Here is a 17957-nt window from a genome sequence, read left to right on the forward strand (position 1 = left end):
TACCCAATTTTCCCATATCAACCATTTTGGGCGTCGGCCATTTTTAATTTTGTCAGAAAGTGCTATGTTTTACAAACGCATTGGCGTATCGTTACGAAACTCGGTGTGTGTCTTTGTCACCAAGCCCTGAAAGTACACAAAAAGTTTCAAGGCAGCGCCACCTTGTGGACAAAAGTTATAGTGAATTTTCCAATAATGCTAATAACTTTTGATTAAATTTGACTATTGTCATAAAAATGGTTTCAATATATTCCTTGGGTCATGCCAAGAACATAGATCCCAATTTTGCCATATTTGGCCAAACATTCTGTTCGCCATTTTGATTTCCTTCAGAAACCTACTTTTTCGAACTCCTCCTAGTCTATTTGCCTGATTTTCACCAAAATCGAATCGTAACATCTTCAGACTATTACAGCAAAAAGTTATTAATTTCGTGTCAACAGACAAAACCGTTTTCATATACTGCAGCGACAAAGTTGAGCCATGATGCCAAAATGACTCTTGAGGCTGTATCTCTGCACTGCTTTGACATAATGACACCAAACTTTGCCTTTGTCATTGTCATCTCACTCTGACCACACCACATCAATTTCGTTACTGCGCCACCTATTGGTCAAAAGTGACAAACCATTAAATCATATTATTAGTGACTGTATATATGATTTTTCAGCCATTAAGGCCTAAAATCATCTTAAAATGCCTTTAATTGCTCATTGTTTCAGTTGGTCTAACCCTCCCAGCCATGGTGGCATGTCTTGTCTTGTTCTTTGCGCTTGGCCCCGTTAATGGCTGCTCGCAGCTATATTTATTATTATTATTATTATTATTATTATTATTGTTGTTGTTATTATTATTGTTGTTGTTTGTCTTTTCAGTCATGGCAGGCTGCGCTTCCAGCGTGAAGCTGCTCTGTGACAGCGGGGCATCAGTTAATGCCAGTGACTTTGTGAGTTCATATGTGGCTTGTGGAATATTTAATATCCTGATAATGTTTTTTTTTATATATATTGTCTCATTATTTTTACCTGGACAAATGTCCTATATATTTTTTCCCCCTCAGATGTACTTTATCCTCAAATGTTCTCTCTGATTTAGATTTTGCAAATGTGCACTTTTATATGTGTGTGTGTTTATAGGATGGTCGGACCCCATTAGTGCTTGCCACTCAAATGTGTCATCCACACATCTGTCAGCTGCTGTTGGAACGAAAAAGTGACATCACACTCAGAGACAAACAGAATAAGTATACATCACATTCATATTTCTCTTTTCTTGTTTTTCTTGCCAAGCATGCTTCATTCAGATATTTAATTACCTGACTTCTCTTTAGCTTTATATAACTTTTTTTTTTAATGCAGTAGTTTGCACGGCCATTTTTAAAATTGAATGTGCAAGGCTTCTGGCTTCAGCCACTACCAGTTATTTCAGCTGTACAAAAACAGTCTGTTTACATTAGTTTTTTTTAATTATTTGTTATCGTAATCACAAACGCATTGGTTTTTAGCGCAAGCAGTTTTACAGTTTACTGCATGTTATTCATTCAGTTATTAACCTATGGCGGCTAATGAATCTGAAGTCTCACACATTCACAGGAAATAGGTTACTTTTGCATTGACAAAACAAGGTGGATAGAGGGATATTAAAATGTTTTTGTGTTGCTCTTGTCTTAATAGTTTAGAGAAATCTCAGGTGTACTTTTGAATGTAGTATTTTGATGTCATTGTCAGTCCTATTAAAGATGTGTTTGTGTCTTTGTTCACTCAGAACAGCGTTGATTCTGGGCTGTGAATATGCGTGTAAGGATGCTGTGGACGTTTTGTTGAAACATGGCGCTGATGTCACTGCTGTGGATGGTTTCGGCCATGACAGTTATCACTATGCAAGACTCGGCAAAAACCAGGAGCTTGTCTCTCTTGTCAAGAGTTATCTGGACAGTGCCACAAAAGGTTTTGTTATGCTTCCTGTTTTTATAATATCTCTCTCTCCCATATGTCTGCAATGTTAGAGCTGTAGAGCAGTGCTTAAAATCCTCAATTAAAATGTACCTCAAACTGAATTGCCCCAAAACTATTCATAATTACTAACATGACATAAACTGAATTGGAAAATGTTGGTAAATGCATGAACAACAAGAACAATGTGATTTACCAAGTCATAGAACAAACGCTGGACCAAATATAGTATTAATATTAGCCATATTACAATAGTGACTGTTAACCATGTCCAGAGATTGTAAAGTTTGATTGGATGCACAATTTTATGGTTAGTTGCATTTCATTTGCATCAGGTATTGTCACATCAGAACAGATAGTAGTCTGCAATTTAATATGCTGGACAGTCAGTCATGTAAATGAGAGAAAGCACAAAAGGTTATAATGTAGTCCTTCATTGCAGATTTATGGACCGAGAACCTTTTGGGTGATGTGTCCAGAATAAGCACTCCAAATAGTCATAATGGCAATAAACGAACCGAGCGAAGAGAAGTGATATGCCAAGCAATTTCTGATGATATTTGAACAGTAGACCAATGTTATTATTGTAACATTGTCCCTATATCACCTCATTACTTCCATTGTTCCATTCCATTATCCTTTGCATTTAAGTGATGGGTTTTTTTCAAGTATGTGAATGCTTTCTTTCACATATTTGAAACTTTTTACAGAGGCTGATGAAAATTTCTGCCATTTTTGTTGGAAATCAGTTGAACGCAATTTTTGTAAGGTTTTTAAATGATTTTTTCCCCCCTGCAGTTCACATTACTTTTTTGCATCATTTTTGGTGTGAATAAGCCTTTATCAGATAGTAAGGCAATAGAGAGATCAAAGCCCCAAGAGCTTATGAAGCACACTCCCTAAGAAGAGTGTAGAGCAGTGTCTTGTCAGCTTCATGCTTCAGAGTGAAAAGAAAGAGCTACTCACTCACACGTATGAGCGGTCATGAGAGGGGGAAAAACAGCTCAATCCTCCTATGTTTTTATTTATTTTTTTATATTGGTTGTTCCATGAATGGCTAATTAATGATTACTCGTTTGTATTCACAGCAAAAGAAGCTGCCAAGATGGAACAGAGAACGAGACGGGTATACACCGCATTTTCACCTTTGTTTTATTCTGAGCATCTCCTTGTGGATTAGAGTTTAAAGAAACTCTACACAGTTTGTACTCAAACACACAAGGTTAAAACTGTTTCCCCTTGCTGATTAACGTTTTTTAGTATCTCTGAGTTTTATTACTGGACTGATATATATTTCCCCACACATACTGCACAAAGAAAGGCTGCCTTTCTCATTGTAATTTCACTGAAGCCGTCTAGAGCAGTGAAACTGCAATCATACAAATGGAGTTTATGATAAACGAGCAGAGAGGTTCTTTTGTTTCTCATTTCAGCACTTGTGCATCTATTATATTAAATGGAAAGTAAATTATTTCAAGCTAATATAATTCCTTATCACATGCCAAGTCTCAGTGTCTTGATGCACTAATCTGACCCCACCTGCATCAACAACTGCAGTTCTGTGGCTATTTTTACACACTACTGCCACCCAGTGTTCGATGAAAGTAAGGGAAAATAAATGTTTCCATAAAAAAAATAAACCATATCCAGTTAGCCACTTTTTATCCTGACATTCACTAATGTTCACTAATGTCATAATTTGTCAATTAAAAAAATGCCTTGAAGGCATTAAATGTACTGCAATGATCAGAGAAATAGAGATTTCTATTTATGGTAGAAATATACTGCAGCCACTCGTTTCTAACATTGGAATTTGTCAGAAGTGTATGAAGAGCAGCTGTTTCTGCCCCACAGCACACATTTGCATCTGAATAATAGTGTTCTCTAGAAGTGTATAGAAATACTGTTAGACCATCGGTTGGGACTAAAATTATAACAATACAACATTTTATTGTTGAAAGTAGCATATCTCAGACTCATAACCACTCCACTGATTTACAAAGATATTTTACCAAGGAAAGTAATCCTGACCATTTTGTGTTGGATTAATACTTTTTGTCTGTTTCAGTTGCAGTCTATGGAGATGGTGTCTGAAACCTCTAACCATGAGAAGATCATACAGGTGAGGGTCATTCAACTCCATGACTGTTGCCAGTAAATTGTTCATCTTTTTTATGTTGTTATTATTATACCTGGACTTTCATTTACACATTCCTTTACCTGTATTTTTGTTGGTTATTATGGTTGCAAGACATTGATCCTAGACGTTTTTTGTATTGTGAATTGTACATTTAATACAAATGAGTGTGCATTCAGCGACCGTGTCGGTAAATGCGTTTGTGTTTTCTAGGACCTGGAGAAAAAGAATGAGAGCCAACAGGAGTCTCTAAAGAAGGTCCACCAGGAACAGAGGACGCTGCTTGATAAAGTTAACATGCTTCAGAAACAACTCAGCCAGGTGTTTCTTCAGTCTTTTCATATTTGGCCAATTTATAAGTCTGTGCCTTACACAGGTGTTTTCAGCACTGCAATACATTGAAGCCAAAATACTCATCTGTATTTATCTGAGCAGGTGGTTGTGTGTGTATATATATTGCAGTTGCTCTGCAGACATCTTGTGTAATAGATTTTATTTTCCTGTCTCTCTCTTTCTGTTTTCAGGAAAAGTCAACAGTGGAGGACATTCACAAGGAGGTACTTTGTGTTGTCCTGGAAGATGCTTTCTTCCGTCCTAGTGTCATTGTCTATTCTCATTTGAATTCCTTCATCATCCAATCTCAAGGAACGATCTTCATCATCCATTTTATTCCATCATCAGCATCATCAATCGTGTAGATCCAAAGAGGGGAGGGGGGAGGGTTATATTCCAAGTACAACTGCAAGAATCGAAAATGGGCTAATTTCCCATAGACTGGATTGAGAGTCTTGCTGCCACGATCTTTTGTGGTGTGACAGAGCGCTGTGGCGCCTCTTTTCAAGTGAAGTGCAATTGAACCGATCATCTCTTCCGCTTAACATCAGAAAGTATGTTGAAAGATACAGTACAACTTACCGAAATCTGTATCATCATGTCACATGTAATCCCCCTTAATCAGTGAAAGGAAAGGTGTAAAAAAAAAAAAGAAGAAGCTTGTAAACAATGTCATATAACGTTAATCAACTCGTTAGTCAGCTAGAAAAAAATTATTTAGAGATGAGCATTTTGCTAAATATATTCACTAGATTGCCTATTCATTATATTTTTACCTGTTATTTAATTAATGTATGTTTAAATATGTTTTTTGACAGCCACCATTTAAATGTTTCTACTCATTTTTTTAATAGAAACTTAATTGTCATCAAAAAAAATTAATGTTATTATAAAAAACGTCCTTATGTGTAATTTGAACGCAAGTAGCCTACAAAATCCATTAATTGTAACCTTTAATATAATAATGATATTATTATAATTAAATATTATACCAACTGGGGTTCCCTGTATATTTTTCAGAGAGATTTTTTTCTTTCTTTTAGTTAATTATCCATGTACTGTACCTGATAAGCCCCAAAATGAATCCATATTGAATCAAAGTTAATCAAATCGCAAGCTTGTGAATCGAAATCAAATCCAGTTTTGAAATTTGTGTCAGTGTCAATTTTACTTGAAGCAAATGTTGTATTTTCCCTTTTATTTTCTTGTAAGAGTGCATCAGAATACTTTGTTTACATGTTAAAATTAAAAAAATTATCTTGGGGGACGATACCCCCAGACCTCCCAACAACAAGAATTTGTCACCTTTTCCACATCTTCTGAGTTTGCAGGGCTGATCATCATAGTTTTGATGGAGGTTTATTTTTTTATTTTTTAAGGTTGGCTGTGAGTTGCTGTTGAATATGCATGTGTATCTCTTTTGTACACCAGAGAGAACAGCTGAAGCTTTTACTTTCTGCCAAAGAGAAGGAAGAAGGAGCCCGGGCCATAGAGACTGTGAGAGTCCAGCAGCGGAGCCATTTGGTCAGTGAAAATCTTTGCAAGATGCTCATCAAGGACTGCTGCTTGTTAACGCCAGATCCAAAAACTCATGATTAAAGTGATGAATAAATCTGCATGTTTTTATTTTACAGGGTGATTACCCTGGCCAGTCTGTGATCAAAGGTAATTTTGTCTTTTAAAATCTGGATCTTTAGTCTGTGATTTAAGTACAGTACAAACTTGATATTAGATACCTCAATATAAACTGTGCTGATGTTGAAATTACGTTGATTGTAGGGATGTTTAAAATGTCATATTTCTATAAACAATCATATGTGTGTTTTCATTCTGGGTTCTTTTTTTCTGCAGGAAAAGACAATGTACTAGTTCGACAGTCACACAGCTTGGACTCTGCTCAGGTGAATTTAAATTTCTTTAAAATCTTCTCAATCAACATAAATTCCAAAGATTTCTACTGAAGCCAAAAACGAATTGTATTTTATGTATCATTTACTTGATGTAAACTAACCAAAACATGCAACATGGGAGGAACTTGAACTCGAGGGTCTTTAAGGGAACAGTTGTGGAGTGACCTGAGAGATGTTACTGTTGAGGGAATTTACTGTTGAACTAACAGGTTTTTATCGGTACTTAAAAGGAAGTACAAGTTGAAGTGTATTGGTAAATTATGGCATACTCTCTGTTATCAGGGCAGAAACTGAGGTCATTTACAGTAATGCACTTGAAAGTCTGTTTGTAAAATTTTTTTTTATTTTTATTTTTTTTTATTAAGAAGGTAACACTTTTATGCATGCAATATGTATACCATGGGCACTGTAAAGTAATTACTAATAAAATATTATAATTAATTGATATAAAATAATCTGTAACATTCAGGTCTACAAAATGGTTACACAATACGTAAATGCAGTTTTGTATTTTTACTCTTGTGCTTGGGTAAATACCAGGAACCAGTCAGGTCAGTGTACATACACTGACATTTATGTCTGATTTTCCCTCATGAAGTTCAACAACAACATCAGACTTCAAGTGAAAATGCTTAAATGTAAAATCAGGAAATGATTCTAAAGGTTTGCTGAGCATGCAAAAGGTTCCCAAGGTTTGGAATTTTAGATTTTTTTCCTACTTATGTTCAGTAATGCAGCGAGCAGACTGTCTATGTCAGCTGTGTTAAGCTTAGGGGAGGCAGTGGCAGTCAGATAAGTTGCTCTCTCTCATTTCATTTCAGAACCTCCATAGCCTGCAGTATCAGACGGGTTTATGATTTATTAGCACTATTCTCTGAAGGGACATACCTGGGTTCAGCTTTTGGGCAGATGTGGTGGATGCAATTTTGTTGTCACATTAGCACCAGAGACTACTTTACTCTCACCGATGTTAGAGGTCACTGCACACTTTAAAAATATGAAAAAATGCACCTGCTAAAGTAAGTTTAGATGTCTGACTTGGGATGTGGCCTAGATAAAGTTTCCTTTAAAAGGTTTAATCCCTTGTTATGAACCCATGTGAGAAAAAGGATGAGAACCATTCCATCTTCCGTTCCTCAAAAGAAGGCTGGCCATGGATTTTTACAGACTAGATTTATTTTCCTTAATTTCTTGTTCTAATAGTCCTGAGGAAAAGGAAAGCTGTGAAAAATAACAATTGTAGGCTCTTTTCCACTTTGGCTTAGTAACTATCCACTCAATATTCTGACAGAATGTTTATGTGATTTAATAATTAATGCCCACTTGTGTTTAAATTCAGATCTTGCAGCCTACAGGACCATCTCGGTCTGTGGATCGACCCTTGGAGTTGTCTCGGCCGGTGGCTGGTGATCATGAGAAACTTTGTCAAGAGCTTGAATGTGTCCGCCGACAGCAAGAGACTGCACAAGAGGAGGTGGGCCGCCTCCAAAAGGCTCTAGCATGCAAGTCCCAGGAGTGCGAGGAGCTGACCAGGAAGTGTGAGACCATCAAACATGAGTCGGACCAGCAGGTACATGAGCTGGAGGAAGCCATGGGAGATGTGCAGAAGCGAATGATAGACTCTGAGACAAAGGTGAAACAGCTCCAGGCTCATGTGGTGGCGGTAAAGGATCATCTCAATAACCAAGTTGTTGATGACCTCAAAGCACAGCTGAATGAGATGAAGGCAAAGTATGAGGGAGCTTCTGCTGAGGTTGGACGGGTCAGGAACCATTTGAAGCAGAGTGAGAAAGCATTGGAGGAGTATAAAAAAAGTGAAGGACTTCTGGCTGTGGAGGTTGAGAGGCTCACTGCAGAGCTGAGCGCAATGCAAGAGGACCATAAAGACATGGAGGAGACCCTTTTAAGCATGGAGGGTCAAGTGAAGACTGCAGAGGTCAGGTTGACGTCAATGGTTCCAGGAGAGAAGTTTGACAACATGAAGAACCTCCTCACCAATGCTGTGGATGAGAAGGAGCTACAGTTGGCTGAGTTAAGGGAAGATTATGACCGTGTGCTGGAGGAAGTTGCAGAGCTCCACCGTGTGATGGACGACCGTCAAACTGTTCCCCTGCAAGAGCATGAGCGAGTCCGGGCTGCTCTGGAGGAGCAAAGCTCAACCCTGAAGAAGAAACTTGCTGATGTCACTACAAAGTGTCAGTCATTAATATGTGAAGTGGAAGAGGGTGAGGATGAGAGAGAACTGCTCAGAGAGGAGCTGCAGGAACTCAGCAACAATCTGAAGACAAAGTTTGTGGCCTTAGAAAATCATGATGAGGTGAAGAGGTCTATGGGCCTTGCTGTGGAGGAGTTAAGGGTTAGGTTAGCAGAGGAGACGGAGATGAGAAGGCATGCGGAGGAGCAGCTACAGAGGCTGCAGGAGGAGAAGACCTCTCTCTGTGAGAATATTACCAACCTGAAGAGCATGTACATCCCCTGTGAACGTTATGAGAGCGATATTGCTGCACTCACAGAACGCAACACAGAACTGGAAGGAGGTTTCAATAGCCTTCAAGATCAATACCAGGAGAGAGTCAATGAACTTGAGATTTTGGCAGCTGAAAAAGCAACACTGAAGCAGAGCTTTGACACTGACTTTGTCACAAAGGAGGAGTATGAGACAGTGCAGATGGAGTTAGATGAGGCTTTGGAGAAGGCTAAGTTTGAAATTGCAAAGTTAGAGGATGATTGTAGAGTTCGGGACGAGGAGTTACAGAAGGCGAAAGAAGGAAATGCTATGTTGAAAGAAGAGTTTGAGAATGTGCAGGCCAAGTTAACAAATGACTATATCAGCCTTGTGGAACATGAGGTATTCAAAAGCACGATGAGCAAAGCGTTATCAGAAGCAGAGGGGCAAGCTAGAGATGCCAACTCAAAGTACCAGTGTGCTCAAGAGAGCGCATCACAACTACACAAGGAAATCGAAGCACAGAAGAAAGAGTTGGATACTATTCAAGAGGCATTGCAGTTGAAGTTTGTGCCATTGACTGCTATGGAGGAAAAAGAGATTTATTTCAACACCACTTTGAAGGACTTGGCAGATAAACTTGCTGAAAGGCAGGAGATGTACAATGATGAAAAGACCAAAGGGGAAAACCAAAGACTAGAAAATGAAAAATTGAAAGAAGAGATGGCGTCTCTGGAACAGAAACTTCAGATGGGGCTAGTGTCCAGCGAGAAGTACAAAGAAGTGGAGGACCGCTGCAAGGGCCAGGTGGAGGAGCTGAGTTTGAAGTTGGTGGAGCTGGAGCAGCAATATAAAGAGGTTACGATCCAGCGGGCCGAACTAGAGGAGCAAAACGCGTTGTGCGACTCTGAGATCCAGAGTCTCCAGAAGAAACTGGACAGTGAGTATATCCATCTGGATCAGTTTGAGGCCATGCAGAGCTCTCTCAGTGGGAGCCTGCAGGAGGCACAAAAGGAGTGCAAGTGCTTACATGAAGCTCATAAACTGGAGGTCCAGCGTGTTCATGAACTAGAGAAACAACTCCAGAGTCAGAGCTGGGATGAGACCCAGTATAGCCAGGTTAAAGAGGCTCTGGAGCATGAGGTCAACAAGCTTCGCTTGGCACTGCGTGAGGAGGAAGAAACCAGCGCGCAGAGGGCTGAGGATGTAGCCACCCTGCAGACTGAGCTCCTCAGAGCCACACACGCTCTCGATGACCTCCGTAGCTATGAAGAACAGGTGACCGAGCTCACAGCTGAAAAGCACAAGCTTGAGGAGAAGGTGTGTGAACTTGGCGACCGGCTGTCAGGACTGGATGAGCAATATGAGGATCTGTACAGGGAAACAACCCAGGCCAGGGAGGGTGAAAAGAGGGCGAGAGCGGAAACTGAGGCCCTGCAGATAAAGAGCGCCTCTATTGAGAAAGAGATCAGAGATCTTAAAGAGAGATATGAGGAATCGCTCCGCACCATTGGAGAACTACAGAAGAGGATTCAAGCATCCTCAGAGCAGACTGAGCTTAAAGACAAAAGGGTGAGAAGGTTATACTCATTTGTTATGTGGAAGTGCTTTTTTGATAAGTGCCTGATATTTTGTCTCATTATGAGCAAGGTGTTCTCGGTTTCAGATCACAGAACTCTTGGCAGATGTTGAAAGGCTGAAACAGGCTCTGAATGGCTTATCCCAGCTGGCTTATGCTGGCAACACGCCCAACAAGAGACAGACTCAACACATTGACACACTCCAAGCCCAGGTCAAGAGCCTCCAGCAGCAGCTGGCTGTAAGTATCTGTTCATATGCACATACTGGTGGATTTGGTTATAATTGCAAAAAATATTACATGCCATCACCTTAAAAAAATTACAAAAATACACCCACTTACTGACTTACTTGCGTTCACAATTGACTCTAGAGTCTATGAAGGAAAAAAATGGGACTGATAGAATGGACTGAGGGACCGATCACTTTCTCCCTCAGGTTATTTCAGCAGTAATATGATTATATAATTAAGAAGTCTTACAAGATTTGGTGTTATATTGAATTAAATGGTCTCCTTTTACTTAAAGCTAGGGTAGGCAATGTTTTTCATAAACACTTTTTGTTATACTGGTTGAAACTGTCTTCACATCCTGATAGCATCAATAATAGAAGTGGTCGAAATATAAAAAAAAATCTACATGCAGTATATCTTCTGTGGAAGTCTCAGGACCAAATAAATGTTGGTCCGAATGCAATAATAGGATGTCCTACCTGCCAGTCAACATATGTATTTGGATAATTTCATGCACCCTGCTCATGCAGACATCACACATCATCAGTGTCACAGCATCTTCATGCAGAGTTGTAGACACAGTCACCGAGCGCCACAAACAAACAGCAGCCGCCTTTTACATTTCCTCCTGAACCATAACAATGAGCTTATGCCGAGTTCACGCCATGTCGTAATTGAGATGACAACCCTTGACATTCTAACCAGAGCTGTTCACGTCCTCAGACTCCGATATATGTTTCAAAGCAACACTATCGATTTCAAAATTATTCTGCAGAAGTCATGTAGTACAAGTTAGCGCTCTTTAAGTTGTTTACATCAGTCAAATCTTAATTAACCAACAACAGCCTTTATACCTGAGTGGAGAGGGAAGCATTTGAGTCAAGCACAGATCACAGTGCAACACTATGCAGCTCTGATGGAAGACAGGGACCTGACACACATCTTCCTCTCTGAAAGTTACCAAAACGAAAGCACACTCCACACGAGACATCCTTGCTTGTGTGCAGTGCAGAGTGGTTCTTTCACACTGTATGACGCGACAGACAACTAGTTATCCAGTCCAGTTCACATAGCAAGAGTTTTCTGAGAATGTAGTGAAAATTTAAGTGTGAGTTCAGTGATAGAATGCGGTCGTCACTCCCGTAATTAAACTGTGTGTGTGTGTGTGTATGCAACCATATTAAAGGGATAGTTCACCCAAAAATTAAAATTAGCCCATGATTTACTCACCCTCAAGTCATCCTAGGTGTATATGACATTCTTCTTTCAGACGAACACAATCAGAGTTATATTACAAAAGTCCAGGCTAATCCAAGCATTATAATTGCTATAATAGTTGCTCTGTTTTTAAAGTCCAAAAAAAATGTATCTGTCCATCGAATAACGTGCTCCACGTGGCTCCGGGGTGTTAATAAAGGCCTTCTGAAGTGAATCGATGCGTTTGTGTAAGAAAAATATCCATATTTAAAACTTTATCAAGTAAAGTTCCAGCCGATCGCCTTCCATGGAAAAGTGTTGAAAGTTGAAAGTGAAACTCAAGATGCGAACGTGACGTCATGACGAGCGGACCTGGTCGCGTTAGTCTTTCGATCGGCAGAGGACCTTTCAACACTTTTTCCATAAATTGAACACGGAAGGCGGTCGGCCGAAACTTTACTTCATAAAGTTTTAAATATTGATAGTTTTATTACACAAACGCATCACTTCGCTTCAGAAGGCCTTTATTAACACCCCGGAGCCGCGTGGAGCACGTTATTTGACAGACGGATGCATTTTTTTTATGGACTTCAAAAACAGAACAACTATTACTGCTATAATAACGCTTGGATTAGCCTGGACTTTTGTAATATAACTCTGATTTTATTCGTCTGAAAGAAGAATGTCATATACACCTAGGATGACTTGATTTTCATTTTTGGGTGAACTATCCCTTTAAGTCAAATACCGGACTGCCAACCATATTCTATTGCTGTGTGAACATAGCCTTGGTAACCTCTGGTGCTCAGGTACAAGCAGCTGCTGTACAATGGCAAAAAGTAGTATTCATAGGAGTATAAAAAATTCTCACACACACACAAAACACTGAAGAGGTTTTATGCTGCTCAGGTGGAAACCTCATAGTGAAAGCCCTGCACAATTAATTCCATAATGAAACATGTTACCTATTGTTTGTTGCTTATGTCTTGTCTTTTTCAATCTAAACAGGATGCTGAGAGGCAACATAGAGAAGTGGTTTCAATTTATCGAACTCATCTTCTCAGTGCAGCACAGGTAATTGTATATGAATGTGTTAAGTGTGAAGGTTTCTTTTTTTTTTTTTTTTGCTGTAGCATTTCCTTCTATTTTGATCCTATAACAAGGCCATTAATACCTGAGATCAACAGTACTGTTATAGTAAGACTTTATAATAGTGTACAGGTCATAGCATATGAATGTGTGTTAAGTGTGAAGGTTTCTTTTTTTTGCAGTAGCATTTCCTTCTATTTTGATCCTATAACAAGGCCATTCATACCTGAGATCAACTATACTGTTATAGTAAGACTTTATAATAGTGTACAGGTCATAGCATGTGGTTGCATAGAAGTTTCTGGATGCAGTTCTAAAGATGGATTTATCCTGACTGAATACCGGTCACTTGTTTTCTTTCAGGGTCACATGGATGAAGATGTCCAAGCTGCCTTACTGCAGATCATTCGAATGAGACAAGGTTTTGTGTGTTGAACTCAACACACTGAGACCACACTGACTCCAATTCATCTTTCACCCAGTAACCTCCCATTCAGCTCTGTGCAGTTTGATACTGCTCTGGAGTACTTCACTCAGAAAGTCACGTTTTGTAATGTTTGATATGTTCTGATTAGGTTCGGATTTGTATGTACTAACAGTATGAAATGTATAGTATCTGTAATATAGATTTGCCTAGTGACAGTACTAAATATAGCACTGGGGATATCTAAACTCATCAAAAAAACATAAACATGAGAGGCAATGGATAATGATTTAATCATACTTAAGCTTATTGGCTTAACTGTGCATGTTATTGCTACATGCTATATAGTCAATGAGAAGTACAGGAATGCTGAAAAGATGTAAACTGCACATTCGGTGATCGAGTCTCATGTACCTCCTTATTTCATGTTGAAATAACCTAACTACAGTTTAAAAAAGGAAAAATTCCCTCCCTCCACTCTTACAGCCTATCTAAGCTACGTGTGTGGTGTATTAATGAGGGACGCATCCCTTTAGAGAGATTTTAACATGCTGTGTCAGTCCAGCATTACTGTGTCCACTGCAATGGTTAAAGTAATGATCTGGTTAGGGGAAATGGATCTTTCAACACTAGGGAAATTAGCTTTAAGGCTTTAGTGGAGTGGTGGGCTCAGAGGCATTTCCTGGGTCGTCTATGTTTTATGAAATGCCAGTGGCATGGTGGTTAAATATCCTGCACAGTAATATTACATTTTTGTCATATGCAAGCTTATGCACATAAAGTATACAGTAAGAGCATAATTGCACAGCACTGATACCAGAGTAAATATCATTGGTACACTTGTTATGTAGGGTCCCAGAATTGTTATACTCCAAAGTCACTGCAGCTTCATATTACAAATATCTTTTGCAGTTTTGCCCGGGCCCATGTCCGTACACCAAAACATTTGTTTCAAATGCGCGTGATGTATTTGAGTCAGTGAGTGTCTATTGGGTTGGGTGATATAGGATGGAGTAGTTCTTTTAGTAAAGTGTTTATGTAAAATCGCTTTGCTGCCGCAGTAACAACAGCAGACCACATCTCATGAATGATTGTATGAGCTAAGCATTTAACACTGAGGACTTTACACACTATCCTTTATGTTCTTGTATCCTGGCTGATATCGCCATCTAGTGGTGTGACTTGGCTGGCCAAGTTTGACGTGTGCTTTTGTGTAGGAGAATGTGATGCATTTAGGAATTCTCCCTTTTGATGCTTTCCACATCTGATATATCACCTTTTACAAGGCTTTGTACTACTTTTGATTAATGAACACCATGTTTGTGGTAACTATTACAGAATTCAGCAGGACTGGAATGGAAAGGCACAATAATCTGTTCAGGTTTCAGAACATGACTGTGGACTGGCATACTTTATATTTTGTGGATGTTCTTTTTTTTCTTTTTTTTTTCTCCTGTCATTTTTAACTATTTAAATTAGCCTTTGAGTTTCCAATCAGATATTCTAAAATGAATTAGAGTTCCCAACCATGGCTTTCCAGTATTGATTTAATTTATTTTAAAAACACCACTGTGGTGCCATTTGGTTTGATTGGAATTAACTGATGCTATCGGTTCTCTCTGTGGGGAATTACTAACTGTAATGGTTTCATTATTTATTAGTATTACATTCTAACTGTGCTTTTATGGTTATCAGTTAGTCTGTGCAGTTCCTTCATTTTTTTTCTTTCCTTTTTTGTTTCGCAAATTTGAGTCTAACATCAATAAAAGTGCCTCTTTTAGACTAAACTGGCTTTTTGCAAATGAAAAAGATGAATCCCAGCTATCTCGGAGTATCATGAGGTGAACCTTGCCTTTGGCAGGCCTTTCCAGCCCCTCTCACTCTCCTTGAAGTGAACACACATGTTGTTACTTTAAATCCAATCAGATCAAGATTGAGAGCCCTTTTTCTCATGTGGTTTGCATTGATTTGTACCTTAATGTTTAACTTGCCTTTAAAACAAAATATTTACAAATACAAAGAAAAGACAATATTTTTCTTCCCATAAAGGTCATAGTTTTTCTTCTTATTCTTATTATTATTATATTAAGGTCAGAGTAAAAATTGTAACACTCAATGTTTGAGAATCAATGTTGCTTGCCCCTCTCAGTGTCTACAACGTGCTTTAGTAAGTCATTTTATGTAGTCTCAGTCACTTGTCCTGTATTTCCAGTAAAGATGCTGAAGGTCATTTTTCGAAAGCTCTGAACTCATCCCACACCTAATTAATTTCATGTTTTTGTATCTTTGATTGCTTAAATGGCTCTCCCCCTTCCTTAGCAGTGTCTTGTTTTTATGAGCCTGTTATTTGTGGCCTGCCCTGCATAAGCTGTTCTCGGCAATTATGGCAAATACAATTCAATCTGTTTGGAGCTTTCCCTTTAATCTCATTTCCAGGACCATAAGCAGAACCAGACATCCTCCCATCACTCCCCTCTCTTTTTCCCTTTCTCTCTACCATTAATCATGTCCATAAGGATCACAGTGTAACCCTGTCGTTTAGCTGGCCCCCTGGTAGGTGGGCAGACTGGGAGCGGAACCCCTTTCGTGTTGCTTTAATGTGGTTAGTTGTTCACTCGGTAGTCTCTGTGTCGTGATTCAAGCTTGCTTTACTGCAGAGCCCTTTGCGTCATTTTACTTTCTTGCATGTCTTTTTTTTCTGTTCTTTTTTTTTTTTGATATCTGGATCTGAAGTCTTTTTACCTTCCCTTTTAATAGTTTTTTAACAAATGCAGATGTGGATCCCGTTCTTGTCTCTTTCACCATCTTATCATAGGTTGTGATGGCTGTGCTTTCTGCATTAGTACCTTTAAAAGAATGTCATGGTAAACCCCATCTTTTCTCATTAGCCACCCTGGATCGCTCACCTCCGCTCACCCCTTTAATGTTTTTGCAGAGGTCCCTGCACTTTGTTGCCTCAATAAAGTTCATTTATAGGATAACAGGGCTCTGGAGGACATATGGGGCTGATTTTGACTAGATGGATTCAGCATGTCTCCTGCCCAGCTCCTCTCTGATCCTTGCCATGTGATCCATGCCTCCCTGACCTCATCATCCATCATCTAACACCTGGGATGAGGGGAAAAAATGGTTGAAAAAATAAGAGACTCTTTTATTTTGTTAGGATTTATTGGCTGGCCACAGAAGAGTCCCACTACCACCGCCAGGCCGCGGCTCTCTCCATCCGTGGTTGGGTTTTTATGCACGATGGAAGACCATAGGGTTGTGTTCTGCCCATTTTGGCCTCCAGATCTTCCTTCTAAACAAGTTTTACCTCCATAAAATGATTTGTGGTGAGGTGGGTTTGATTAGATCACACAGGTACAAAAACTTGATACTGTTGAGCACATTTCAAACAGACTCTTAAAACCCGAGGTAATTGTGCAGGGGTGTTACACTCCAAAGTTGAAATTTTAAACTGCGCGTTTAAATGGTTACATCTGAGCTCATTGTTGTTCTTTTTCCCTCATTAGCTCTTGGTTAACCACTAATGCCTTGTGTATCAACTCATTTTTACTTTCTCCCCCTTTTTCCGGTCAAGGCTCAACAAGAAACATGTGGTCGTCCTCTCTTCCAAGCTCAACCTCTTAATAATCCCCAGGCCTCTATGGAAAATCGACTGCATTTCACATGTCTGCTAAGAGCTGACACATGGGGCTGTGTCCTTGGTTTAACAGAATAAGCATGTGGAGTTGATGGTTGGCTGCTTGAAAATAGTGCTGCAACTAATGTACTTTCTTTAAAAAAAAAATTAAGCGTTTGGTTTTGTCTTCTTTTCTTGCTTTGCGGTGCAGGCCTGTGGTACTTTACAAGCTTGTTAAGAGGTAAATTGAGGGGAAAGGTGAGGAGACCGTTAAGTTCTCCCTTTTTGGCCGACTTTGCTATGCTTTCATTTTGTTAAGGACCTCAACTGGACAGTCTGAAGTAACTGAAGAAAACATTGATTCATGCAGACTTTAGAAGAATTTATAATGGTTTAGGTTTTAGCATGAGATTGTAAATATGAAAACAGGATAATGAGCATGCAAAATTCTTCAAATTTTATTTACTATTAACATTTTATTATTATTATCAATGTGGAAAACAGTTGTGCTGCTTTATATTTTTGTGAAAATTATTTTTTTTTTTTTTCAGGATTTGTTGAAAAGGAAGTTCAATCGAATAGAATTCATTTGAAATACAGAAATATTTTCTTATCAAAAACATGTCTCTTTACTGACACGTTTGATCAATTTAATGTGTCCTTACTGAATAAAAATATTAAAGGAATAGTTTACCCAAAAATGAAAATGACCCCATGATTCACTCACCCGAAAAGCCATTTTAAGTATATATGACATTCATCTTTTAGACAAATACAATCGTAGTTATATTAAAATATGTCCTGGCTCTTACAAGCATTATAATGGCAGTGAATTCTGTATTCAACTTATGGAAAAAGCGTAACTGGCGCGGCAATGACGTCGGACATAGCGTAAGCTTTTTGAACTAAGAGAGGCGCAAGTTGAATAAGGAAGGTGGCCTGCCGGAAGCTAGATATTTTACTTTATAACGTGTATGGATATTTTTTTTGCAAAAACCCAGTGATTCAGAAGGCCTTTACTACCCCCCTGGCGCCAT

At 39.0% G+C, this 17957-nt stretch overlaps 1 protein-coding gene across 2 annotated transcripts in view; it reads left to right on the plus strand.

The window, feature by feature from the left end:
- Positions 1-15612, plus strand: part of uacab (uveal autoantigen with coiled-coil domains and ankyrin repeats b) — a 68653-nt gene extending 53041 nt beyond the window's left edge. For both annotated transcript variants that reach the window (XM_079810865.1, XM_079810866.1), the window contains exons 6-19: positions 876-946; positions 1137-1243; positions 1765-1946; positions 3041-3078; positions 4021-4074; positions 4303-4410; positions 4614-4646; positions 5854-5946; positions 6057-6087; positions 6274-6323; positions 7672-10350; positions 10445-10597; positions 12794-12859; positions 13238-15612. In XM_079810865.1, coding sequence (XP_079666991.1) covers positions 876-946; positions 1137-1243; positions 1765-1946; positions 3041-3078; positions 4021-4074; positions 4303-4410; positions 4614-4646; positions 5854-5946; positions 6057-6087; positions 6274-6323; positions 7672-10350; positions 10445-10597; positions 12794-12859; positions 13238-13309 — 3737 coding nt within the window. In that variant the 3' untranslated portion in view covers positions 13310-15612. The remainder of the gene's footprint in view (positions 1-875; positions 947-1136; positions 1244-1764; positions 1947-3040; positions 3079-4020; positions 4075-4302; positions 4411-4613; positions 4647-5853; positions 5947-6056; positions 6088-6273; positions 6324-7671; positions 10351-10444; positions 10598-12793; positions 12860-13237) is intronic.
- The last annotated feature ends 2345 nt before the right edge of the window (positions 15613-17957 follow it).

Source organism: Gobio gobio (genome assembly GCF_949357685.1).
Source record: "Gobio gobio genome assembly, chromosome: 2".
In the NCBI taxonomy this organism is placed as follows: domain Eukaryota; kingdom Metazoa; phylum Chordata; class Actinopteri; order Cypriniformes; family Gobionidae; genus Gobio; species Gobio gobio.